Source organism: Penicillium soppii, assembly GCF_028829465.1.
Source record: "Penicillium soppii strain IBT 18220 chromosome Unknown utg000004l, whole genome shotgun sequence".
Taxonomy (NCBI): Eukaryota; Fungi; Ascomycota; class Eurotiomycetes; order Eurotiales; family Aspergillaceae; genus Penicillium; species Penicillium soppii.
The window spans coordinates 5,127,042-5,153,525 of NW_026643234.1; the positions used below are offsets into that span (position 1 = coordinate 5,127,042).

Genomic DNA, 26,484 nt, shown 5'->3' on the forward strand with positions numbered 1-26,484 from the left:
GCATGTGCTTTAGTTTGTAATACATACCTGTTGATTGAACCATTCTCTGTATCGTGTTAAATGCCACTTACATATCATTTTTAACTTGTAGGTCACTAAGGGATTCACTGATTAGTCAACTGCTGGTAGGTTATCTGTCTAACAGACGATACTATAACTAACTTTCATGCTAAGAGTAACTCAACCGAGTACGGAGGCCCACGAGCATTTTAAATATATTATCCACAAAATTTTTATAGGCAATCGATCCTAAAGGGAGCATTGAAGGTTATATGCGACTGATAACTAGTCAACTATGTACAATATGTACATATGCACTCTGTACCTGTGTCTATGATGTATTTTTGAGATGTTCTGCCTTAAATACGAGGCACCGAAATTATATTCTTGACTTCGACCTTACTCGGTCTTTTGCGGACTGCCTCCTATTATCACAATTCGTTGTTACAAACAGTTTCCCTTTGTTAGCCTTTATTGTTGGGATTGTCTTCAATTTATCCGAATCTCCCAATTCTTACCTTCATCTCCACTCTCCAGCGCATACCCAGAATCTTTCTACATTCAGAAGGCGGTGAGCACCCCGAGGCCAAATGACCCTCATAACAAAGAGAAATGAAGGCACTTGCATCTTCAAACTTTCCTCAAATCATTGCTTGACTTTGCGCCTCTCCTCTGATCCCTATCCTCAGGAGCACCTCGCCCACAGGCTGAAATAGCGTGGAACGTGGTTGTCGAAGGGGACTTGGATCGCTTACGGCGGATACGATTTACCGGGGTCAGGAGAAACCCAAGCTCATACCCTAAGCGACTCCGAGCTTCACATCCGACATTTTCACTCTTTTAACCCTCCGAGCCTCGACTTGTCCAAGGTGTTCATGTCTTGGCAATCTCCGTCTGCCATGGCTGGGATCGGAGGAATGTCCGGCGCCATGGATGGGTCAAACGGTCCGCAGGGCACGGAATACACGCTGCAAGGTGAGTGTAACTATCGGCGATCTATTAAATGAAGCTGATCAACGATTGTACCCAGGCGTGATGCGCTTCCTACAGACCGAATGGCACCGCCATGAGCGCGACCGCAACGCATGGGAGATCGAACGTGCCGAGATGAAGTCCCGCATTGGCCGATTGGAGGGCGACCTTCGTACAAGCAAGCGTCTACACGAGTCTCTCGGAAAGCATGTGAGGCTAATGGAGACTGCACTCAAACGGGAAAGGGAGAAGGTCAAGAAGCTCTCCAACAATGAAGTTATTGAGGATATCAATGACCCTAAGGAGGTCGCGCGTGACAGTATCAACTTCCTGAAAGGTATTTGACTCTCAATTGTATTCGCAAATGCGATTTCGTTGTACTAACTAACTTGTCTACCAGCGCAACGTTCCAAACCGAGCACGGACTCCGAAAATGAACAGGACCCCGACAACGAAACCCACCGGGATGGTCATCTTGACGACGGCCGAGAGAAGGTTCGCGGATTCCTGACCAAGGCCTCTCACGAGATTTCCTATCATGTCATACCTGCCTCTCACCCTCCACCCGAACTCAACGACTCCGAAATCTCAGGCCATCTCTATGGCAATTCACAGCTGTCTCAACAAAACTTGGAGGAGGCTTACCTCCAGCAGCAACGTCAGAAGGCAAACCAGGCTATGGCGCGCGAAATGGCGTTGCAGAACCACCAGCCTGTTGCAAACCACTACTCGGCCGCCAATGATATGGCTCGAGCCCACAATCAGTATCCTCCTCGGGATGCGATGGACCGACGCTCGCTTGAGTCACAGAAAGCGCCCGTCACGGTAATGGATAATAGGAATCAACAATACGACCAGGGCTTAGTCGATGATCGACAAAACCAGACATACCAGGGGAATCAGGCAGTTAAAGAAGATCTCAACCCGCAGAACCCAACTGTGGAGAAAACGGAGGATGTGGATGGGTGGAATTTTGACGAGCCAGCAGAGCAGGAACAAATTTCGGACCCCATTCCGCCTCATCGCCCGGATACTGATGCGTTCCCGAATGCCAATTTTGTACGCTCCGAGTCGTCGGCTAAGGGTGGATCTCTTCCACATCGAAGGAAGAGCTCCGGATCAAGACGCAAGAGCGATGGTGCAATTGATTCCCGGGAAGGAGCCTCGGCTTTGACTCAACAGCAAGATACCAATTTCAAAGTCAGGTTTGCCCTGCGTGGTCATTTGGACGTGATTCGGTCTGTTATCTTCACTGGTGGCGGAAGCCCGTCAGAGCCCGAGATTTGTACTTGCAGTGACGATGGGACTATCAAGCGATGGATCATCCCAGCTACTTATGGTGGTTTTGGACCCCACGGGCCCGGTTCTAGCAACGATTTGGACATCACGAGCTACTTTACTCACCGCGGACATGAAGGTGCCGTGACCTCTTTGGCTGCCTGTTCGCCCTCTCAGAACATTTCCAATGGCGGACGTGTGTTGGGTGATGGGTGGGTGTTCTCAGGTGGCCAAGATTCTAGCGTCCGCGTATGGGAACGTGGGCGTGTTGATCCGAAGGCTACTTTGGACGGACATACAGATGCAGTTTGGGGACTTTGTGTGCTTCCAGGTACTGTGGGTTCTGTTTTCGGCGACAATAGCAGCCACTACGGTGGATCGGATCGTATTCTTCTGGCCTCTGGAGCAGCAGACGGCCGTATCTTAATCTGGGCTGTCAGCGCCCCTCCTCAAGTCGCCTCACCCCCCGGTGGATCGCGTCGTCAAGGCGGAAGCCGGCGAGCGAACTCAATATCCTCTGGGTCCAACTTCCCATCTTCTCCACAGCCTAGTGTGGCCACAACTACGCCCTTCAACTACACCCTTATCCACCACATCGTTCGCACCGATTCTCCTTCACCAACATGCATTAGCCCGTTATCTCTTGCAGGCGTCAATTTCGTCGTTTCCTACTCTGATGCATCTATCTTTGTCTATGACACCCGAACTGGTGAGGAAATCGCTGGCATGGCCAGTCTTGAGACCTATGATGGCACGCCATCCACTGGAGTGAACTCTGTTGTTGCCACCACGCTTGGGTTTGATGGGACAGCCAATCTGGATCCCAACCGCGCAACCACCGAAGAGGAGGTTGTTCATGGAGCCACTGGGTCGAGTAACGTGGAGGGCGTCATCATCAGTGGCTATGAGGACCGATACATTCGCTTCTTCGATGCCAATAGTGGTATGTATCATTCATCCTTCAATATCAATCCCTCTTCATTACGCTGACTTTCAATCCAGGACAATGTACGTACACCATGCTCGCACACCCCGCTGCCATAGCCTCATTGTCATTATCCCCCGACGGACGTGAGCTTGTATCAGCCGGCCACGATGCAAGCTTGCGATTCTGGAACCTCGAGAAACGCAGCTGTACCCAAGAGTTGACCAGTCACCGATTGATGCGCGGCGAAGGTGTGTGTGCTGTGGTATGGAGCCGTGATGGCCGCTGGGTTGTTGGCGGCGGCGGGGACGGTGTTGTTAAGGTCTTCTCCCGATGATTGAACGACGAGATGAAACCCATGTATGATTCTTACTGTGTTATACCTGTGTGTGCTTTTCTTCGCGTTGGCTCTGCCTCTTTGCTTTTTGTATGATCCCATGAACCGGATGAGCGATTGGCCGGACCAGTTCTTTCGAGCATTTACAATGGTGTTCTATCAAGCTGCCTGGCATATCATACTCTTCTTACGTGATTTTCCTTTTCCCTCTTCAACATGTGTACTTTTTACTTCTCTGATAACATGCCGTTTGAGAAAGATTCCCTGGCATGCGTGGGTGTTTTGTCTTTTCGACTGTTTCGCTACATGTTCAATTTCTTTTGAACTGGAACTTTTCTTGTCTGATGTCGTTCTACTAGTTCTGATTATGGATTTTTTTTTGAGCCTCAAGTAACACTGCCTAATAGGCGTTCATATGATGCGACTTTTGTGGGTAGATCCTCCGGTGTGGATGTTATTTCCTTCAGCCTCGGTACGCCTGGTTTGTCCCTTGGATGCTGATGGTTCATGTTGATGTACAACAATACAATTTATTTTTTCCGCCGAGCGGCATATTACTTAGACTACAAGTAGTAAAGCACGAGACCATAGGCTCTCGCGTAATACTACGCCTAGTGAAAACAAAACTAGCACACGGAGGTATCATTCAATATTGTTATTATTTTAGACTTGCGATGTTATGCGGCTATGTCACTATTTCGCAGCCTTCCACGCATCATTAAATACGGATCTCAAACGCTTTGCTTCATCACCATCTTTCAATCGCTGTTCCAGGTAGCCCTGCAAATCATCCCAGAAAGCGTCTGTCCGCAGCACTTCTTCACCACTCGGTCCTACGGCAGCCTTTGGTGGAGATTCATCCCGCTTCTCTGCTGCTTCCGGCTGGGCCACAGAAGATTCAATTGCCTGGGCACCACCAATAATCATAACACCGATCTCAACCTCTTTTCCACCCGCCAGAATCGCGGGCTCATCTGCTAGAACTTCGGCAAGCGTCTTCCCGGTTCCCGATACTGGCTTCCGCTTGTACAGGATCTTGATCTTCTCAAGTGGAACCTGGCCTCCCTGCGCATCGGTGACGCGAGCTCGCACGGCATCCCGAATATCTTGGACTGAGGTGGTCGAGAGGGGTGCGTTGGAAATGACGAAGTCCAGAACAGGGTTCCGAGCAGACTTGACACGGACAGTGATTGATTTGGATGAGCCAGGCGCATGTGCTGACTTGACCTTCTTAGGCATTGGGGGATGCGGGGCTGAGAGGCGGGGAAGAGTGTACTTTCATGCCGGATGAAATATTAGTACATGGCCGTCGTATTTATGCTTGATTACGATATTCTTTTTCAAACTCACAGGAACTCGAAGTCCCACTTGCTCTGGGTCGAAGACATGATCGGCGCGAAGCTTGATCGGCCGTGAGTCCAGTGTGGACAAGAATGATTTCGTGAATGTCAATTCGGACATGATAGGATGAATAGTATGATGTCCTCAAGTCGGATAGATAACAAATTGGGAGAGAAAGACAGTAAAATGGAGCTGTTGGAGAGTGGATGTTTGGAGTTGGCGGGCGGATCTCGATCCTGATATCAAGATAAACACCTGCTCAATCAGGCACAAGTGCCCATTTACACCGCCTTAGGTTGTTTCTGTTTTGCCGCCAACCACCGCCCGAAGAGAAAAAAAAAAGAACGGGAAGAAATCGCAGCTCTCAGACAAACATCTTAAAAGTCTCCATAACAATTTTTCACAATGGGTGTCGGTCGTCGTATGGGAACAAAGCAGGGCATTCCCGCCCCGCTCGATGAGTCAAAGATTACCACCCTGAAGAAGCGCAAGGCCGGCAGCGGCAGCGCAGAGGCGCCCTCGAAGACTGCCACAACGAAGCGTCGGAGATCCGATGCCGAGGAGGCTGCCCCCAAGAAGAAGAAGGCCAATGGAACCCCTGCTAAACCTGCCAAGGCCCCCGTGAAGGCCGAGAAGAAGGTTACAAAGAAGGCTGTACCAGTGCCTATGTCAGACGACGACGAGGATATGGAAGATGATGAGTTCGGTGATCTCGATGGAGTCAGCGATGGCTCAATGGAGGGACTTTCAGACCTGGAGGATGATGATTCGGTTGTCGACTCTGATGAGGAAGGTGGTCACGCCCGTGGAGCCATGTTCTCTGACGATGAGGACTCCGATGCCGAAGAGAGATTGACCGCCGCCAACATCGAGGGTCTGTCACGGAAATTGGACGCTGAGCAACAGGAAGAGGACGAAGATGCCGCGCAGGAATTGCAGGAGGCTCAAATGCAGACCAACATCGCTGCACCCGATGTGTTCGCCGACCAACAGCAGGGTCTCGCACCTGATCTGCAGCTCCTCCGCCAGCGCATCACAGACACTATCCGAATTCTGGGTGATCTCAAGACCCTCGGCGTGGCTGGAAAGTCGCGTACCGACTACGTCGATCTCCTGCTCGACGATATCTGCACTTACTACGGCTACACTCGATTCCTCGCCGAGAAGCTGTTCAACCTGTTCACCCCCATGGAGGCCTTTGCCTTCTTCGAAGCTAACGAGACCCCTCGCCCCGTCGTCATCCGTACCAACACTCTGAGAACCAACCGTCGATCCCTCGCTCAGGCCCTGATCAATCGTGGTGTTGTCCTCGAACCCGTTGGCAAGTGGTCCAAGGTCGGTCTGCAGGTCTTCGAGTCCCCTGTGCCTCTGGGTGCTACTCCTGAGTACCTGGCTGGTCACTACATTCTCCAGGCCGCTTCCTCGTTCCTCCCCGTTATGGCTCTCGCTCCCCAGCCTAATGAGCGTGTCCTCGATATGGCCTCCGCCCCCGGTGGTAAGACAACATACATGTCTGCTTTGATGCGCAACACTGGTTGTGTTATCGCAAACGATGCCAGCAAGCCCCGTGCTAAGGGTTTGATTGGTAACATTCACCGTCTCGGCTGTAAGAACACTATTGTGACCAACATGGATGCTCGCACTGCTTTCCCCAAGGCTATGGGTGGTTTCGATCGTGTTCTGCTCGATGCTCCTTGCACCGGTACCGGTGTTATCTCGAAAGATCCCGGTGTCAAGACCTCCAAGAACGAGCGCGATTTCCTCGCCATTCCCCACATGCAGCGTCAGCTTCTGTTGGCCGCTATTGATTCAGTCGATCACGCTTCCAAAACTGGTGGATATGTTGTCTACTCTACTTGCAGTGTGACAGTCGAGGAGAACGAGGCTGTTGTGCAGTATGTGCTGCGCAAGCGTCCCAACGTCAAGATCGTGGACACCGGTCTCGGTGGTTTCGGTAGCCCCGGTTTCCTTAGCTACATGGGCAAGACTTTCGACCCCAAGATGGCACTTACCCGCCGCTACTTCCCTCACCGCGAGAATGTCGACGGCTTCTACGTCTGCAAGCTCAAGAAGGTTGCCGTAACACCGGCTGCCAAGACAGACGACACTGAATCCCGTTCATCTGGCCGCAAGAAGTCCCGTAGCGCTTCCGCAGCATCCTCAGATGATGAGTCTATTGACAAGACTCCCATTGTTGATGAGAATGGACACGCTGCCGACTTCGAGGGTGGTGCCTTCAGCTCGTTTGAGGATCCCCAGGACGCTGAGCGCATTGCTCGTGCCGAGCGCAACCGTCTGCGTCGCAAGGGTCTTAACCCTAAGGGTGTTTTGAACAAGCCCAAGAGGACCAAGGCTGAGGCCGAGGCATCGCAGAAGACTAGCAAGATAGAGGCGCCCAGCAAGGAAGAAGAGACCAAGACTGTTGCTTCCAAGAAGTCCACTAATGAGCCCAAGGGTGAGAAGAAGACCGTCACCAAGGGTAAGGAAGATAAGAAGCCCGTGACCGCGGACAAGGATGAGAAGAAGCCCAAGGCTAAGGGCGAGAAGAAGGAGAAGGCCAAGAAGGCCAGCAAATGATCAATTCACCTGATCATCTATTTCTTTTTGTTTGTGTATATTTCTTCGGGCAATTTAAAAGCATCATGTATTAGGTCCGGGGCCCGGCGCATTGGATATACCTTTTGTTCAATCAAGATCAAACTGTGTTTCAAAAAAAATTTAAAAAACCAGACCCTGCAATTCCAAATAGAAGCTAAAAAGCAAGAGCGAGAGTAAAATAGCAATATGTGATTGTACTAAATGTATTTCTATCAACGATCTATGTCCACCAAGCGGTGATGTAACCAAAAATGAGAATCGAACGCATCATTCAAAAAACAACAAAAATCCCATGCGCTAATAACAATGAATGTAAGTTTCTTCAATCTCATCAATGTAAAGAGAAAAAAAACAAAAAATAAAAGAGATCTATGCCCGATAAACCTTGATGACCTTCTTGACCTCTTTTCGACACATCGGACAAAGGTTTACAAGATTAGCACACGTCACACAAGAGCAGAGATGACCACATTCGGCGAACACGGCATCCATCTCTTCCGTGTAGCATATCTGACATAGATCCAACTCTGCATCGGCTACCTCCCAGTAGCTGATTCCCTTGCCATGACGTTTGCCATCCTTGAATCCACCAACGTACTTGTTGCCTGTGGTTTTCTCGATATATGTTCCTTGCCCGTGGCATACATCTTCGATCCAATCGCCGTCGTATGAGTCGCCCGTAGGATAGACTAGTTTGCCTTGACCGTGACGTCGGCCGAAGACGAAGTCGCCTTCGTAGACCATTCCCGTGCTGGAGATGTGTGTACCTCTACCGTGGTAGTGACCCTTCATGAAATCGCCACTGTAGTAGTCGTTGGTGAATGTGGCTTCCATGATTTTGGTGCCGGTGAAGCCTTGGACTGGATGGCCGCGAGAATTGGCCCATAGGTACTGGACCAGACGGTCGGGGTGAGTTAATAATCCCAAAGATGCAAGCTGAGAACGCCTGTGTGTTACATTAGCTTTAATGACTTATTTGATGGACTTTTTCTGTGTGTGCCTACTTGTCCTTGGTCAACTTGTCTCCGACGATGAAGCACGCTCCGTGTGGAGCCACAACATCGTCGAAGCTATCAGCTGGTGACACTGTGGTAACAGTGGTGCCATCGACTCGCTTCCACATTAGAAAATCTTGTCGTATGGGTCGATTCAAATGGCGTCGAATCGAAGCTTTGACGTTGGCGTCAAGCTTGGAGAAAAATGAACCCACAGTGCGTAGGACTTGGCTATCCGCGTCGAACATTTGAATGAAGTAATACGCGTGACCAACAGGCAGCTTTACTCTGGGCTCAACAGGGGCCTGAGGAACAGCTTCTGGCGTGGATAACCCACTCTCAGAAGGAAGAGGCGCAGAGCTCGTGGCCTCTGTTGATGCTGAGTCTTGTGAATCATGAGGGGCGTTGGGAGGTGAATTCGCTTCATTCTCCTCGGTCTCAGTATTGAAAGCATCATTCTCTGAAGATATTGCGGCCAATGGAGGTAGCGATCTGTCATCAATGACTAGGCTTGATGTGTCTGGAAGACCAACGTCGCCTGGAGGGGTGCTTTCCGATGAACTAGCAATAGCATCGCCTTCTACCACGGATGAAGATGCATTCTCCAAGGCTTCATATCCCGAGGTGCCAACCAGATGATCATCAGGTTTATCCTCCAAAGAAATGGGCGCAGGAGGATCCGGGATGGCAAAGAACACAGCATCTTCTATAGAAAAAGTCTGGTCAGATAATTGCATAAAATAAGTTAACACTAGAGGGACTTACCTTCAGAGATAACTTCCATCCAGAATCGAATTATGTTCAAAGATGGATCCAAGGGGACATTTAAATCGGTTGTGCGGTCAAGTGAGAGTGATGAAGCAGACTGTGCGAATGAGTTGCCAATCTGCCAGAAACGAACTCGCTCGGGACTGATTGACTCGGAGCTTGAGGACTTCCACACAGCGATCTTTTTGCGTAGCTCGGCCAGGCGTGTTGTGCGCGGCAAAGACATGTGCATAACACTATCTGACGCTTTGGCTTGAGCCATGAGCTCGTTGGAGTCGAATAGGCTGGTCAATTGGTCATATTGGGGAAGCGAATAAACCTCAACCTGGACATCATCTGTAGACTTGTCACAGGCGTGGTAGACGCCTGTTTCGTAGTACTCTTTCAAAGCCTCGGGGACTTCCCACGGACCCTGAGAACCAGGCAAAATATTAGAAACCATATCGCCGCGGACATACATTGCCACAACGGGTACGTCGTGTCCCTTCTTGTGATCCACTTTCTGTGAAGAATCTAGACCAAGATGAGGGCCCATGGCTGTTTTCTGAGTCAAGCACTCCACGCGGTTATCGCTGCCGTCATCAAAAGCGAGCCATGTGGTACCCGGGCCTGCTGGCCGAAGAATACTAAAGAACTTGCCTGAGGTACGGCGGCCACGGTGAACAATGTATCCATACAGAACATACTTGCTACCCTGACCGTCAACCACCCACGGTGTCAGATCTAGCTCCTCGTCCAGAGCAACTTTGTCGTATCGAAGTTGCCAACGTTTGGCCTTGTCCAATGTATGACGGCCGAACTCAATGTGCAGTAGTGGTGGGAGCGACCAACGGCCAGGCTTAGCATCCAGATAGCCGCTGACAGCCTCTGAGGTGGATTTGGCTTGATCGATTGGCATATATAGGCGCGAGTTGAACTCTGTAGGCAACATGTTCACAATAGTTTCACCGTCAGCTGATGGTGCGTTGACGATCGGACTGTCGAACAATTGGGCGAGTTGCTTTCCAAATTCCGTACCCGCAAGCTCCAGCTCTAAGGTGCGGCGCAGCCTCTCCCAGAATTCAGACACATCACTTGAAAACTCGTGCAAATTCCGCAAAGCTGTAGTCACTCCATCGGTATCCACATAGCTTTGGGAAAGTGTCTGGCGGCGCAGCTGCCACAACAACCTTTGAAGGGAATCACACAAAGGCTTGGGCCTGGTGTCGGCATTGGTGAGATGTTCAAGCACATCAACACCTTGGATAATTTTGCAGAATGGAGCGATGTGCAACCACGAGGCTAGCCCAGCCACCTCTGGGCTGTGGTTGATGATTGAATCTCCCAGAGGTCGATAGCCAGTCAAGGCCATGCTGTCCCAAGTAGGTTCGGAATCACTTGGATGCCACCAAAGAGATTTGGTGGGATCATTCACCACCCGGATGTACGCATCAAAGGAAAGCGTATCGTTGTTCAGAAGAGCACGGTGCTGACCTCGTCGACGAGTGTGAATATGGTCCCATGGGCCGTGGAAATAAGTCCACCCCCAGTCCAAGTTATGTGGGTTGAATTGATGACAGGATGACTGCATCCATCCTGTGCGTGGTTCCTCTGGATTGTATACAATGACGCCGACCTGTGCAGGCACACGCCACGAACTGGCAGTTTCACTGTCAACTGACCGGGCGGCATCCCTGGCTGCCAGGTACTGAGACTTGTAGCCCTCAAGCCATGCTACCGAATCGTCCGTGGCCCCGGATTTCAATTCTACTTCTGGGGTGGTGTCATCAAGTGCAGAATCGGCAGCACCCCGGCGGATGGAGAATTCCATCTCGGGGAGACTCTCATCTGGGGAAGGCATGGTGGTAGAACACTCCAGATATACACTCAGTGCGTTGACATTATTGCCCCGAGGGTAAAACTTAATCCGCCACCAATAGCCACCAACGAATGCTGCAGGGGATCGAATGACTTTGTTTCGATTGGGGTTTTCCGGGGTACCTCGTACACCCTTGAAGGTCCATGTTAGACGGGCCTTTTCGGTTGGAACGTACTCGGGATCGCCCAAATCCCGGAAGAAATTGGTTTCCCAATACTTGTCTGTCACAAAATTCGATCAACTTGAGGTAACTTCACATTCTGGGTAAATGGAACATACGGTCACAGGCACTATAATCTGAATCGCCTCCGTCGATCTCTTTCATCTCATCCTCATCTGGAGTGGTTGTATCCTCCTCGTACTCGGCCCAGTATGCGTGTTCAACCTCTTCCGCAGGTGGAATTGGTGTAGATTGAGTTGTCGGAGGTGAGGGCTCGGAGATTTGAGTGTGTTCGGTCTCTGTAGGTGAAGTATCTGGAATATTCACATTGCTCACAGTACTTTCAGTTTCAACCGATGACTGTGGGTCTTCCACATTGGGTACGGGGTCCATGATCAATTGGACAATCCCCAATCCTTCACGATAATGCGTTCAATGAATAAATAGAAATGCAAACAATATATAACTCGAAGCGAGCGAAATGAGTTTTGATGCTCCGTTGCCCGATGTATATATATATAGCGACTGATAAGGGCTTATCGGATAAGGTGGGAGAAGTGGAGAGGAATTGAGAATATACAAAGAGAGAAGAATAGGTCAAAAAATGGGCGAAGAGAGGGAAGAAGGAAGTAGAGAATGGAAAGGAATGAAGAAACAGAATATAACAAGGGATGAAGAGATGAGAAGAGAAGAAGTTCCAAAAAGGAAAAAAAGAATGAAGATAAGCCCAAAAAATAAAGAGTCCGGGGGATTTTGCCGGGTCTCGGTCTCTCACTTACAGAGTACATTGTGTATGATATTGTATTATTTAATCAATATTACTATTACTGTTATTATTACTTGATCTCTCAGCTGATGTGATATATTGTATATTGTATATCTTACATTGTATATGATACATTACATGTATTTTCATCTAATTGTTCAGCGGTGTGACTCCTGTCCAGCCGTCGATCCGAGGAAAATCTCTCAGGGCAGACAACCTTAATTTGCCAATGAGAAGGCCGTTTTTTCTTCAGTGGCAATTCGTCTTATCCCCCCTTCGCCACCGGGGGGACGCCACCTGAACCAGTTGTGCAATTATCGACCATTGTTCATTGTAACTGGCAAAAGTTGTTGGAAATCCAGGCGAAAGTCGGGCTCATTTCATACTCGCACTCACAACATAAATTGTACAGTGTAGAGTGACTCGGCCTGCTTGACTTGGCTTGCTTGAATCTGAAACAATTGCGCGATCAATGGTCTTGACGGAGAACCACTTTTTTCAGCATTTGAAGGTGATTGGTCCCTGGGCCAAAAAAGGAACCACTCCTTGGACGGGATCCCGCATTGCTTGGCATTGGTACGAAACTCAATGGGAAAGTCGGTAAATTGTTCAGTTTTGTGATTGACGAGCAAATGAAGCGGCGACGATCATAGGGAACACTGCGGTGGCCTCGGCATAAACCTGAAAAGAAAGACAAAATCAACTTGGGAACCAGACGATACCCCGAATTGTAGAAAAAAATGATCACTTACCTTGACCATTTTGGCATTCGCCTTGATCTTTCCCCAGCTCACCGCTTCGTCTGGCCGAGCACCTGCATCGCTACCATCGAACTCCTGCGCCGTGTTTACATAGACTGCATGCTCGGCCCCATTTCGCATCAGGCATGCATTGGCGATGTGGTGCTTCACCACGCCGCCACCCAAAATAATCATGCCCGCTCGGGTGGCTCGCACTGCCATGGTGTTGATGCGGCGCACATCGTCTACGATATCAACTCGAAGCCGTTGAGGGGATGACTTGAACGTGTGGAAGTAGAGCATATCGCCCAGGGAGCCATCGGTCAAGGCAGGACAGAACACGGGGATTTTGTTCCGGGCCGCCCAGTACAGGACTGAATCCTCGTGGTCGATCTCACGTCCCAGCCGTTCGGTGATGAGGCTAGGTGTCCAGTGCAGTTCATCCTCCTCATCCCCGGTCTGCCGAGCCTTCTCCTTCGCCGCCTCTTGCTCTTCCAGCATCTTGTCCAAGATGGGCACCACCCAATCCTCAAAAGCACAGTAGTTGTTGTTGGGCACGAGGAGATTGCCGATCCGGTTGAGACCCTTGGCACGGAGACCAGCTCCTGGGGTCGAGAAGGAACCGAGATAAGTTGGAGCCAAGCATTTGATCAAATCTTCCTCCACGCCACCAGCCGTGGTCACGATGGCCGACACATGGTTGTGTTTCACCAAATAGCGCAGGGTGTCACGCAGACCGGAGGAAATTAGGTTCGAGGTAAAGCCGAGAAAGATAGTAGTTTTGTTTCCAGTCTCAGGGTCACGAAAGGCGCGCTAACAGAAGCAGAGCATTAGACATTGAATTTCAATTCACCTTGAAAAGTATAATATGATGGGGGTATTACCATTTCATTGATGATGCTGGCCGCCTCCGCGACTGCACTACCTTGGAAACCAGTGTGCGCCATATTGTCCACCATCTCGGCTACTGTGATATCTCGTCCTTGGAACTTATCGAAATCCACTCCGCTTACAACATGAGATCCTTCCGGAACAGGTTCTGAACTCTGGAGGACCGAGTCGGTCACGGAGGTGGGAACGGCCGAGTGGCTCATATTTGCAGTGAATAAATGACGGATTAAATGAGTGGCTAAAAGAGAATTCTCCCAAATGAAGCCGCTGAATATGAATGGTTAACTTGAAATAAAGAAAGTAGCATCGGAACAATAGAGGGGCAGCGTTGATCTTTTTTTTTTCGGCGGGGAAAACTTGATCGACACCTCAGGCATTAAATCCAGACCATGATGCCTTGATGCCTTGATGCCTTGGGGCAAAATACATTTAAATGGGGAAAGATTTCAAGAATGATTGATATTTACGCAACGGGTCTACCACATGAAGCAGACTGAATATATATAGAGAGTGATTAAAAAAAGTATCTAAATATCTCTCTCTCTACATAATCTATATTCTATATACATCAGTAACTAGAAAAAGAGACACAATCCTACATATTGCAGTGAACTATATCGTGACGAATAGAGTTAACCCCCCAAATGCACACTAGAGTTGGATTAGGACTAGCTCCGAACCCCTTGAAGTTCACCTTACAACCCTCTTCTCTTCTCATTCCGCGTTTCTTTCGTGCAAGGAGCTCGATTTCTCCGATTCTCGAGCTCCACACCTTCTTGTTCTCTATAAACTTACTTCTTGTATGTGTGCGATAATTTCTATTGATCTGCGATTCCATTCCAATCCCCCTGTGAGTGAAGGTTGTTAACATAAAACAAACAAGGCCCCCCAAGGCTACCTAGGCGTCTGAACAGGTGGATTTGGATATTTGAGGCGCTTTTCCCGATTGGGACCTTACGTAATTTCTTCATATGGTCCGTGCTTTATTCCTCGTTCTGCTCTCCATCAGTGGTCTTGGATTGTGCTTCTTTCGTTCACATCAATATCTTTTTTTTATATGGAGCGCTTACCGACCTACGGCTTCATAGCATGACGCGATAATGTCAAATCGATTCCCCCAATCGTCCGGGTTCAATTCCCGTGACCGCTCTCCACAACGATTTGGAGACCGACGCCCCCCGGTTGGTCCTCGTGGCCCCGACGACGGCCCTACGCCATTCGGGAGAGATCCACCGCGTGGCCCGCGAGCCCTTGTCGATTCTCCCCGTGGTGGCCATTTCGGAGGCCGTGGAAGAGGCTATGGCCGTGGTGATTTCCGGGACCGAGACCGAGATCGCGACCGTGACTTTCGAGATAACCGCGATGGACCCCCGTTTCGCCGAGAGTTGGACCGTGACTGGCCTCGTCGTGACCGGGATCGCGATCGCGACTTTGATCCCCGCGATAATCGAATAGGCTTTGGACGAGGCCGCTCAAGGTCCCCGACGCGCGACTTTCGAGATCTACGAGAGCCTCCGGGGCGCGACTTTGATTTGGTTCGGATGCGACGAAACTCAAGGGACAGTATCTTGTCTGCATCATCGGGAGGCCCAGACGGCCCACCGCCGAACATTGGCCATATGCCGAGAGGTGGTATGCGGGGGCGAGGCCGCGGAGATTGGGAAGGAGGCCGTGGCAGAGGTCGTCCACCTTTTCTCGATGACCGTGATCTGTTCCGCCGACGAAGTCGATCCCGTGAACCATGGCGTGGCCGTGATCGAATTATTGACCGCGATAGAGATCGTGACATGGACCGCGATCGTGTTTTAGATCGCGATCGAATAATGGACCGAGACCGGGACCGAGATATTCCTATTCCGCGTCCCAGAGATCGAGAGTTACTAGATCGTGACATGGACCGTCGAGACCGCTTTGATCGCCGTGAAGATTGGGACAATCGACGACCCGATCGCGAAGATCGTGACCGCCCGGTGGACTTTTGGAAACGGGACCGGCCCCCAAGTCGCGCAGGTAGTCGCGCGGCCTCAACTACTTCTTCGCATCCTCCTGCGGCATCGGGCCCAGTCCCACTTGCAGCAGATCGTTTACCCGACCATCCTCTAGTGGATCAAAGCCGTAAGCCATCAATCATTCCCGGTCCTGTAGCTCCAGAGCCTGCACGAGACTTTGACAGAAACAACTTGATTCCGGCCCGACCTGAGCCCATTAGACATGAGCCAGTGAGATCCGACGTGCCGAAATCAGACGCGGTGAGACCGGACGCAGCTAGGCCCGAAACCGCTCGATCGGCGATTACCCAGGACACCGGACTTGTACCTCGACACTCTCCACCTCCAGCTGCCCCTCAGGTCCCCGCATTTGGTTCGGTGACTACCCCAATCCCAAATCAACCTCCAAACAATGATTTCTCCGAGCGCTCAGTGCCCGGTGCCACACTACCAACGGAGAAAGACCGCAGCGATGTACTACCACGACCACCGGTTCAAGCTCCTACCGGCCCCAAGGCGGAACGAGCTGAGACAACGCAAGTCTTTGACCCTCGTAATCGCCCCGATAATATACGAGATCCCGGAAATCAACAAGCGATACCTCCCCGGGTCCGAAAAGTGTCTAGCAATCTCCCTGATGTATCACCACCAACCGCCCCAGCTGCGATGACTAGGGCAGACCATATATCCGCACCCAACGAGTCATTTGGGCCCGGCAGATCGCACTCGCTCACCTCATCTCCCACCTTTACGCGAGCGCCGCCGCCGGCCCCACGGGCAGTCTCTCGCGAGCCGTCTATGTCACCTCGAATGCAGTCCTCTGGCATTCCCACTGGACCTCGAGCGTTGCAGTGGCCGGCTTCCTCTCCTAGGGGCCGCAAAGGCAGCAAACAATGGGTGCGGCCCGGCTACGGCCGAACCCCTTCCATCCCCAACGCACTCCCGAAGCAAGAGCCTGTCAATGATGGTGAAAGTATTCCTCCTGCCAATGAGAGCACGCGGCCAGTCCCCCGGCCCTCATCTCCATTTGATATGGACGAACCGGAGAGTGGTGAAATTCTACCCCATCACCCCACGAAAGATACATCTCCCGTTTCTCCGATGAACCTTCCGATCCGACGCAGTTCGCCGGTCGTGGAAACCCCAAATGAAGCAAAACAAATGCCAGAAAACCAAACCGATGAAGATTCTGTCATGATCCCGGACTTTGGACGTTCCAGCGACGAGGAAGACGGGGAAAACATTGTTTTCACCAAGGAGTATTTGGATGAAAGAAGGCAGATATTTGAGAAGGACATGGAGGCTCTCCGAGCAGAACTTCCCCCATCACCTTTGGAAGACCCTACCATCGTTGCCCTGTTGATGAAAATACAGCTGCTTGGTATGGTGGCCAACCCAGAGGAAGTCGAGCGAGGAAATGAAATCGAACACCCAACCGAACAAGTGAATGAACAATCCGTGGCTCAGGTTGTTGATACACTGACTGAACGCCCCATCGAAGACCCAGTTCTGGAACAAAAAATAGACCGTGCGCCATCCGTGGAGGAACAACAGCCAAATGGTCACGCTGGCGACGAACGAGTTGTCTCATTCGCTCCAGCTATCCCTGAGCGCGAACCAGAGACACTCACAGAGACGATCATCCCCCCAATGGTTCATCGCGATGAGATTACTGTCAACAGTCTTCCATTTTTGCACTCAGGCCCTCCAACGCCTATCTCAGACATGGATGTATACCACGAGAACATTGCGACCCAAAATCGTCTCAGGGACACTTTTAGCGCAGAACTCTCCCACGAAAAAGAAGAACTCTTCAAGAAGAATGAACTCCTTCGTGAGGAATATATGTCATACTATAAGCCATGGCGATTGGCGATTTGGGAGCTCGACCGTATGAAGGACAAGAAGTCTGTGACCCCAGCCCCTGCGTCGCCGCCGGTTTCCACAGTCCCAACTACCCCGGCACCGATGCCAGAAGGTCGCGAAGGCCGCCGATACAAAGGGAACAGCGAACTTGATTTCCTCAATGCGTTGAAAGCTTCCGAAATCTCGGCCCAGGAAGAGCTGGAACGTCGACGCACTAAGATGGCTACTGCTCGACCTGACTTGGGCCGTGAAGCAATCATCCCTAACATGCTCGAGCTTTCGGAAGAGAAGGCTCGCATCTATAAAGATGTGAACAATATCATTGAGTGCAACAGGGCTTTGGATGTGTTCGGTTTCTTGCCACCACCAAATGATTTCACTCCCGAGGAGCACGTTATCTTCACGGACGCTTTCATGGCGCACCCAAAAAGATGGGGCAAGATTGCTGAGTCTTTGCCTGGCCGAACTTTCCAACAGTGTATCTTACATTATTACCTTACCAAGGAAGAGATCAAGTACAAGGCCAAACTCAACAAGCGCTGGAGTAAACGGAGCAAGGGAACTCGCAAGGGCGCACGACCTAAGTCCAACGCTCTTATCGCGGACTTGGGTGTAGTGAAGCCTGACTTCGATGGCGGCGAAGAGACAACCACACCAGCTGTGACTGACACGGGTCGGCCGCGACGTGCAGCAGCGCCGACATTTGGCGAAACCACCGCTGCCGAAATAGAAAGCAGCAGTGTGCCAATCGGACGTCGTGGTCAACCTATCAGGGATGGTGAACCAGTTGAACGGCCAGTTGCTCGTCGCGGGGGACGTGGCGGAGGCACCCGTGGTGGGCGGCGCGTCAAGGCCCCTCAGCCGGATCCGAAGAGCCAGGCCCCAATGCCACAGGCGAATACGCCCTCAGTAGCCCCCCTGCCTCCCCCTCCCCCTCCCGGAATCGAGATGGAAATGATTCAAGATACCATCATGGAAGGGTATGAGGCCCGGGAAAGAGAACAGGTTGAAAAGGAGTCTTTGCAGCCAATTCCACGAAGCAGAATGGGTCGAGGACGAGCAAAGGATGGAGTTTATGTCTTTGAATCAACCGAACCTGAACAGCCTATGGCGGCCAACAAACAGCCAGAGACTGGTTATGGATCTTTACAACCAACAAGTTATTGGTCTGTCCCAGAGCAGCGCGATTTCCCGGCCTTGCTGGGACATTTCGGCCGCGACTTCGAGGGTATTTCTGGTTGGATGAAAACCAAGACAACAGTGATGGTATGTTTTGCTTTCTTTTCACTCGCTATTTGAGTTTACCTCACATCCTTTGCTTGACATCTACCTTTCATTCTATGTTTGCCTTGTGCCTGATGTTCATTTCTTTTAATCTCATCCTTGTGCACTTAGCTGACTAGACTTTTTCTCATTTCTTAGGTCAAAAACTTTTACCAACGACGTCTGGACTCTGGCCAGAAAGATTTCGAATTGATTCTCACAGAAGCCGAGGAAAAGAAGGCCCGCGGTGAGCCTACAGGGCTACTTCCGGTCCCAAGCGTTGCTCCCAAGCGACGGTACGAGGCAACCCCATCGTCTATTATTCCTCGTCCGCTCGCTCCCCATGGCGATCCGATGATGGAAGGGGAAGATATACGGTTCTCATCGAAAGGCAAACCCATGGCCCTTTCGCCGCAACCCATGCCCCTGCATGGTCGACCCATGCCCGAGAAAGACCGGAATGCCGGTCGCTACCAGCCCCTTGCACAAGCATCCGGTGCCTCGCCGGTGCCTTCAACTGCGACTCTCATTGAGGAATCAACCCGAGCGATTCGTGCGCAAGGAGGGCCGTCACACCGCAGCATACAGGGACCAAGGCTCGGGTATTTCACTGATGAACGGCGAGACTCTTCAATATTGCCCCATGCCACAGCCCGCATGCAAGATTTGCCAATGTCTTCGCGTCATCCTGGCTCCATGCCACCGGATATGACACGCATGGACCCTTTGTCTGGACAAGCCTACATCCCTGGACATCAATCCTCGTCCATTCTCTCATCGGCCCATTCGCGTCACCCTAGTATGCCCCAAGCACCTGGATCACCAAGTCAGTTGCCTAGACCCGACCTTGAAATGTCGTCTGTCCACCGCGATCCATTCGGTCAGCGATCTTATTACCCCATCGGAAGCCAATCGATAGGTATTTCTCAATCGCCTCGCCCTGGTTTGTCGCCAGTGAAGGAAACCCCCCGACCTAGTGCCACCCCTGCCCCTGAAGCAAGTTCTCGCCAAGTGCCTGCCAAGCGGTCCAATATCATGAGTATCCTCAATGATGAGCCCGAGGAGCCTCAACCTCGCAAGCGATTTGCGAGTGAGCAGGCTCCGCCCTCACAGACTGGAACCTCAGGCGCCAGTTCAAGGCCCGCTTACCAAGCCAGTGGAGCGTCCCGCCACGAAGAGAATGTGATGCCGGGTGTACCACATAAGTCTTCTGCTTATGCCCAACAAAGCCAATATCAGCCATCGTCTCGCGCATATTCCGAATATCCTGGATATGGACCTCCTCAAACTGGCTCGGGCACTTCGGCAAATACCGATTGGATGGCGCGGTTTGATCCACGGGCGCAACAGACTCCTCCACAGCCCCAAGCCCCCTCTCTACCACAGCAGCAGCAGCAGAGCAGTCGTGCTCCGACATCTTTGGCTTCCCAAGGTTCATATTCTTCTTACGCGGCAACTCCAAGTCAGGCATCGGTGCCTATGTCCAGCCTTCCCGCCCCATCCCCCGCTCCGACTCCCCCTCCGCAGAACGGCTCTCAGCGATCCACTTATCCTAACGTCTTCTCCCAATCATCTTCTACCCAGCCATCTGCGGCTTCAAATTCGCGAGAGATGGCACATCAACCTTCGTCTTACCGGCCACCGTCTCCTGGCGCACGCTCTAGTATGTCGTATGGTTCGCGGCAAGATCCACCTACGCCTGCGCAGCCTTCTGCTAGTCTTTATGGTATTCACTCACGCCAATCTGGAACGCCATCTACGTACTCAGCAGCACCATCTACTCCGAACCCAGCACAGCCGCACAGCTATCAACAACACGTGCAAACGATGGTCAGCGGGTCGCATCAACCTCAATCCCTCCGATCGACGCCAGTCAATCTCTCTGCTGGCTCCTCGCAATATGGACACAGTACCCCGCCCCCTCAGTCCCAGGCTGGTAGGCCAATGGCCTCGCTGGCGAGCCTTGGACGCTCGTTCACCCCTCCATCGACTCTACATCACTCGATGAATGGAAGTACCATGAGTGGCTATCCTGCCCCTCCATCTGGAACGGGGTCGATTCCGCCACTTCACCAACGACCGGTTGGCCCAGGTTCAATGGGTGACAATGCCTCCACGCCTACGCATCATCGCGTCTACAGCCACGGGTCGGGCCAAGGTGGGTTACCGGGATCACTTCCACCACCTTCACAACAACCTCGGTAGGCATTCATCTGCGCGATGTGTCTCAATGAACTTTATGCGGGGTGGAAAACCGTAATGGGATCGGTTGTATATTAATTTGTTGTTATTTCCGTTTTTTTTGTTCAGCGTCCTGGTGTCTTTGCCAACAAGTATTTTTCATTTGATCATGTTTCATATGTACAACTAAATGAATGATTTGATGTATCAATCCCCTATGTCCTTAGTTAAATGTACATGTAAAAATACATATGTAACTCTAATTTGCAGCAAGTATTTACACATCCCTCATCGATCCATCTGGTTCATATGACTGGGAAGGTTCCAGACATTGTAGTCCAAATGCACAAAGGCCCGGTCGACGGTTGGCACACTTTCAATGATGTACTGCAGACTCTCACCAACGTCGTGGCTGTCCCGCAAGCTGAGTTTTTCATCAACCACAAGGTCAACTTCGACATTTAATTTGTCGCTCGCATAGTAGGCTTTCAAGTCTTGAATCTTGAGGATAACTCGGGAGAACCGCATGGTCATGTACAGGAGAACACTGTGGTCGTCGGGAGAGGCAGCTGCACCGGTCAACCGTCGGATGTATTCCGCTGCTGTCTCGCCCCAGTTCCACATAATATACAGGGAGAGGAACAGACCACCCAAAGGGTCCAGGTACCAAAGGTTTGCAAATGTGCCAACTGTAGTGAGTGCCTGTTAGATCAAAACTTTAGGGATGTACAGTGAACATATGAGACTCACTCAGTGGGAAGATGATGCTGAAAGTGTTAAACACGACATCAGTCATAGCATCCTGGGCTAGAACTTGGACGCTTGGACTAGGGATCAAGCGGCACCAGATCCAGCAGAATAGTTTGACCAAAACCGTACCACCCATCAACACGAGGGACGGCACGGAGAGCTCGACTACTGTGCGGTCATCTCCCATCAATTGTTTGATAGATGACAACGCTACTTGGAAGAAGGAAGTCACCATTATGACAGAGAATATAAGCACACTGATGGGCTCTAGTCGTCGTCGGGTGATGGGGTACCGGTTGCGATCTTGGCGGCGGATCATGATAGTGGTCACCCAGACGATGACGGTGCTCAGGAAATCCAATGCACCGTCAACGAGTCCTGCTAACATAGACATGGAGCTTGTCATGGCCATGATGGCAATCTTCGAGCCGAGAAGGGCAACATTGGCGATGAAATTGATGCGGATGGCGAGGTTGATAACACGCTCCTCGTCATGCGGTGCCATCCCACCGTGCGATTCGAGATCGGGGAATGGTTCTGATGGGCTGGTGTTTTCGTCGGGGGATGCAACCAGAGGAGTTGTCTCGTCGGGAATCCGATAGAGATTATGGGGTGTGCGCTTGATCTTGCCGCTCTTGGCATTGGCATCCACGGTTTCGGAATTATGGACTTCTGGCGCCTGAGGAACGCCTGTTTCATCCCGGTGGGTTTCGTTGTATTCCTCAATCAGGTTATGGGGTAGGGAAGAATCCAGCAATCGGTCGATGTAAAGGTATTGGGAGATGAGACCATTAGTTCGTTCATAGTATTGTCGGCTGTTCCGGGTCAGTCCCAAATCCAGGGAGATTCTCATAAAACGCACATTTTCTTGGGGAGATCTTTTAATGACTCGGGTGACCGATAGTAGCGTTGCCTGTGTTGCAGCTAGAGGTTAGGGTTGAGGTTTAGTCCGAGCAGAAGTGAAGCCTACCACTCGTAACGAGGATTACTGCGTCCAATCAACAGTGACCCACGTCGAAGAAATAGTCGACGTTCTGACACATCATCATCAAGCTCGTTCAAGCCAAGACTGGATGTGCGAGAAGGCAAAAACCCCATTAAGCGCTGGCCCCTGGTAGAGAGAATTTCGCGCTCTGGGTCCAAACTGGGTCGTCGTGGACGTAGAACAGGTGAGGGAGAACCAGGAGGGGAAGATAATGGAAGAAAGGGATGTGAAGACATGACTAGTCTATAACTCCAGGGTTGGAGTATAAAGAAGTTGTAGGCAAAAAAAAGGTTGGAGATTAATCTTTTACCGCGCGAGCTTTCCTTGTACGCGTATCTCCACCTGATTGATAAGGACATGGCGCCTTATCTATTGATCACCAACTCTTTATTATGTAGTTAACTATTAACTATACCTAGTTACATGTAACTATGTCAGTTTATAGATTACAGTTCAACAAGACTGTAGAAAATTATATAGTATACAAGCTCATTTGAGACAGGAGATAAAGTACTAAAGTCCTATGACAAGAATCATGATCTTTTGCAAGATATATACATAGGTATATGTCTACTCCCACATAGCACGAACAGAAAAGCCCAAGCGAATTTGACCTAATGTAGTTCAGTTGCAGTGAGGCAGTGCAGTGTTTCATCGGCTTGTTCATGCAGTGTTTCTTTGTTTCTTTGTTTCTTTCTTGTCCATTCCAAAATTTTCACCCTTTCAAGCAGCATGTGTGCTGTGATGGAAATTAAACCCAGGCTGATCGCTTTGATATCCGGTCCGATCAATACTGGCATAGATAAATCCTATTTATTTTCTCACTACGTAAACCGAGTCAACCAAGCTATTGAACGCAGTGACCACTTTGTCATTGAACCCATCACAAGTTGCGTGGATGCAGATGCACTGGAATATCTCTCGGCATACCCTGTCTCCCCTGACCGAGTTACTATCTTTGTCACCAAAGCTGAAGATGGGATGTGGGGTACACACTTCCGCTCTTCAGGAGCCAATGTGAAAGTGATTAAGGGACAAATGAGTCGGGATCGAGATGCAGCACTCACAAGTGCCAGCACATACGATATATTACGTGTGCAAACGAAGGAAGAGGGAAAGCTATTCTATGGCCATATGTGGCAGGATGGATGTATTACGAATACAGAGCGCACTTGGAAGCCACGGCGGGGAATCGCAGAGATTGAGGTACATAGTTGAAGAGGACACAATCAATCTTTCAATAGGATGTGCCTCAGAGTTGAAAGCACCAGGGTCTGCTAGCATAGTGTGATGATTGAAGATGGGGAAACCAAGGACACTTGTTTATCATGTTGTAACTACCTAGGTAGAGCATGGAGATAACTCGCACAACCAAGACAACTATGCTTCATCATGTATAAATAAGTATCAATCTGCGGAAACTCGAATTAAATCATAAATATGTAACAAGTGTAACTACTGACCATATACAGTAGTATTGTAACCATTAAAGGCGCTAAAGGCGGGATGAACGACTCGCTAGTTCCGAGAAAATCGGACAGCAGCGGAGGAGCGGAATAGACCTTCCGCCCTTCCCGCCTTGAGTGGAGAACCTCTCGGCTCCCCGGACTGAGAAACTCGTCAGTTGGCGGTCAATTCGCCTGAATTCAAAAGGTCTTTGCTGATTCTCTGCATTTTAACTGGTCCATGGCCACTTAAACCGATGTCACCGACCTTCCTCTCCGGTGATAGCCATGCGTCTCTACAAATTCGGAAATATGCCGTACAGTACCCGACCGAGGATCACCTAGATATAAGAGGTCGCACGCTCTGCAGAGGGTTTTCAAATTCACTTCACACTCGTGCTCTCTCACTATGACGGCCCAAACTCTTGCAGTCGCCGTTATTACGGTGGTCTATCTCATTATTCGCTATTTCAATCGTACCGATGTCCCCAAGATCAAAGGTATTCCGGAGATTCCAGGTGTACCCCTCTTCGGCAACCTCTTGCAATTAGGCGATCAACATGCTACAGTCGCTGGAAAATGGGCGAAGAAGTTTGGGCCAGTCTTCCAAGTGCGCATGGGAAATAAGGTGGGTTCCAATTCACATAACACAGGGACGCAAGCTAACAAAATCACTTAGCGCATTGTCTTTGCCAACAGCTTCGAATCCGTCCGCCAATTATGGATTAAAGATTCATCTGCTCTAATCTCCCGTCCGACCTTCCATACTTTCCACAGCGTTGTCTCTAGCTCGCAGGGTTTCACGATTGGTACCTCCCCTTGGGATGATTCTTGCAAGCAGCGTCGCAAGGCTGCAGCCACTGCGCTCAACCGACCAGCTGTGCAATCATACATGCCCATTATCGATCTCGAATCCAACTCCAGTATTAAAGAGCTGTACCGGGACAGTCAAAACGGCAAACTCGACGTGAACCCCACTACTTACTTCCAGCGCTATGCACTCAACACTAGTCTGACCCTGAACTACGGATTCCGAATCGAAGGCAATGTGAATGATGAGCTCCTGCACGAGATTGTCGATGTGGAGCGTGGTGTATCTAACTTCAGAAGCACCTCGAACAACTGGCAAGACTACATTCCGCTGTTGCGCATCCTTCCCAAGGCGAATAACGAGGCTGAAGACTTCCGCGGTCGCCGTGATAAGTATCTCACCTACTTGCTTGATATGCTTAAGGATCGTATCGCCAAAGGAACCGATAAGCCTTGTATTACTGGCAACATTCTCAAAGACCCCGAGGCTAAGCTGAACGATGGTGAGTTTTGACATGAGCGTGACAAGATTACTCTAAATTGGGGCTAACCCTTTCTTAGCCGAGGTAAAATCGATTTGTTTGACTATGGTTTCGGCTGGTCTCGATACTGTTCCGGGTAACCTGATTATGGGAATTGCCTACCTGGCATCTGAAGATGGCCAGAGAATCCAGAAGAAGGCATATGATGCAATTATGGAGGTCTATCCGGACGGCGATGCGTGGGAAAAATGCTTGGTCGAGGAGAAGGTTCCATATGTGACTGCCCTGGTTAAGGAAATCCTCCGGTTCTGGACGGTCATTCCCATCTGTTTGCCCCGTGAGAGCACCAAGGATATTCAGTGGAACGGAGCTACAATTCCTGCTGGCACGACTTTCTTCATGGTACGCATTCCCTTCTCTCGATTTATTAGTCTTCTACTGACTTTCTCTAGAATGCCTGGGCTGCTGACTACGACGAGGATCACTTCAAAGATGCCAATAAATTCATTCCCGAGCGATATCTCGAACTCAACGAGGGCTCTGGCACTCCTCACTACGGTTATGGAGCTGGCTCTCGCATGTGTGCAGGCTCACATCTTGCAAATCGGGAGCTTTTCACAGCCTTTATCCGCCTGATTACTGCCTTCAACATGCACACAGCAAAGGAAGCTTCCGACCGACCTATTCTCGATGCAATTGAATGCAATGCCATTCCTACTGCACTGACTACCGAGCCTAAGCCTTTCAAGGTCGGGTTCACCGCACGCGACCCCAAGAAGCTTGAGCAATGGATCGCAGAGAGTGATGAGCGCACCAAGGATCTTTGAGATAACTGTCTTTTTATGTCGTACATGTTTGAAACATGTTCCTTATTTCTTTTTACATTCTAAGTGAGGCCTTGTATATATACTACTAAAACCAGAGCAACGAAGGAAAGACAGAAAAATTATATCAACTCAAACTTATCCACCGTTTATGCTCTAAATTCAATGAGACCATGAGCTTGAACAGTTTCTGCAATGAACACACGCACTCACCTACGTTTATACTTCTATGAAAAAAAAATTAGCATAGTCGATTAACTG

At 50.4% G+C, this 26,484-nt stretch overlaps 9 protein-coding genes across 9 annotated transcripts; 5 read left to right on the forward strand and 4 right to left on the reverse strand.

Annotated features, from left to right (window-relative positions):
• Nucleotides 1-875: 875 nt before the first annotated feature.
• Nucleotides 876-3,512, forward strand: N7529_005375 (cell differentiation and development protein Fsr1; the record flags this gene model as incomplete). The annotated part of the gene is made up of 4 exons (XM_057240902.1): nt 876-975; nt 1,031-1,309; nt 1,373-3,193; nt 3,253-3,512. The coding sequence occupies 4 exons, from the start codon at nt 876-878 to the stop codon at nt 3,510-3,512; spliced, it is 2,460 nt and encodes an 819-aa protein (XP_057100197.1).
• A 693-nt stretch (nt 3,513-4,205) lies between these two features.
• On the reverse strand, nt 4,206-4,973 carry N7529_005376 (uncharacterized protein; the record flags this gene model as incomplete). The annotated part of the gene is made up of 2 exons (XM_057240903.1): nt 4,206-4,787; nt 4,863-4,973. The coding sequence occupies 2 exons, from the start codon at nt 4,971-4,973 to the stop codon at nt 4,206-4,208; spliced, it is 693 nt and encodes a 230-aa protein (XP_057100198.1).
• A 285-nt stretch (nt 4,974-5,258) lies between these two features.
• On the forward strand, nt 5,259-7,430 carry N7529_005377 (rRNA (cytosine-C5-)-methyltransferase NOP2; the record flags this gene model as incomplete). Its single annotated transcript, XM_057240904.1, has 1 exon — nt 5,259-7,430. One exon carries the CDS (start codon nt 5,259-5,261, stop codon nt 7,428-7,430), a length of 2,172 nt encoding a protein of 723 aa, XP_057100199.1.
• A 390-nt stretch (nt 7,431-7,820) lies between these two features.
• N7529_005378 (putative MATH and UCH domain protein) lies at nt 7,821-11,625 on the reverse strand (the record flags this gene model as incomplete). Its single annotated transcript, XM_057240905.1, has 4 exons — nt 7,821-8,397; nt 8,456-9,152; nt 9,212-11,293; nt 11,352-11,625. 4 exons carry the CDS (start codon nt 11,623-11,625, stop codon nt 7,821-7,823), a joined length of 3,630 nt encoding a protein of 1,209 aa, XP_057100200.1.
• Nucleotides 11,626-12,607: 982 nt separating this feature from the next.
• On the reverse strand, nt 12,608-13,832 carry N7529_005379 (deoxyhypusine synthase; the record flags this gene model as incomplete). The annotated part of the gene is made up of 3 exons (XM_057240906.1): nt 12,608-12,679; nt 12,751-13,551; nt 13,623-13,832. 3 exons carry the CDS (start codon nt 13,830-13,832, stop codon nt 12,608-12,610), a joined length of 1,083 nt encoding a protein of 360 aa, XP_057100201.1.
• An 897-nt stretch (nt 13,833-14,729) lies between these two features.
• N7529_005380 (MYB DNA-binding domain protein) lies at nt 14,730-20,951 on the forward strand (the record flags this gene model as incomplete). Its single annotated transcript, XM_057240907.1, has 2 exons — nt 14,730-18,749; nt 18,906-20,951. The coding sequence occupies 2 exons, from the start codon at nt 14,730-14,732 to the stop codon at nt 20,949-20,951; spliced, it is 6,066 nt and encodes a 2,021-aa protein (XP_057100202.1).
• A 264-nt stretch (nt 20,952-21,215) lies between these two features.
• On the reverse strand, nt 21,216-22,775 carry N7529_005381 (cation diffusion facilitator family transporter; the record flags this gene model as incomplete). Its single annotated transcript, XM_057240908.1, has 4 exons — nt 21,216-21,616; nt 21,678-22,492; nt 22,540-22,590; nt 22,648-22,775. The coding sequence occupies 4 exons, from the start codon at nt 22,773-22,775 to the stop codon at nt 21,216-21,218; spliced, it is 1,395 nt and encodes a 464-aa protein (XP_057100203.1).
• Nucleotides 22,776-23,394: 619 nt separating this feature from the next.
• Nucleotides 23,395-23,880, forward strand: N7529_005382 (uncharacterized protein; the record flags this gene model as incomplete). The annotated part of the gene is made up of 1 exon (XM_057240909.1): nt 23,395-23,880. The coding sequence occupies one exon, from the start codon at nt 23,395-23,397 to the stop codon at nt 23,878-23,880; it is 486 nt and encodes a 161-aa protein (XP_057100204.1).
• A 636-nt stretch (nt 23,881-24,516) lies between these two features.
• Nucleotides 24,517-26,226, forward strand: N7529_005383 (cytochrome P450; the record flags this gene model as incomplete). The annotated part of the gene is made up of 4 exons (XM_057240910.1): nt 24,517-24,735; nt 24,787-25,420; nt 25,479-25,801; nt 25,852-26,226. The coding sequence occupies 4 exons, from the start codon at nt 24,517-24,519 to the stop codon at nt 26,224-26,226; spliced, it is 1,551 nt and encodes a 516-aa protein (XP_057100205.1).
• Between the last annotated feature and the right edge of the window lie 258 nt (nt 26,227-26,484).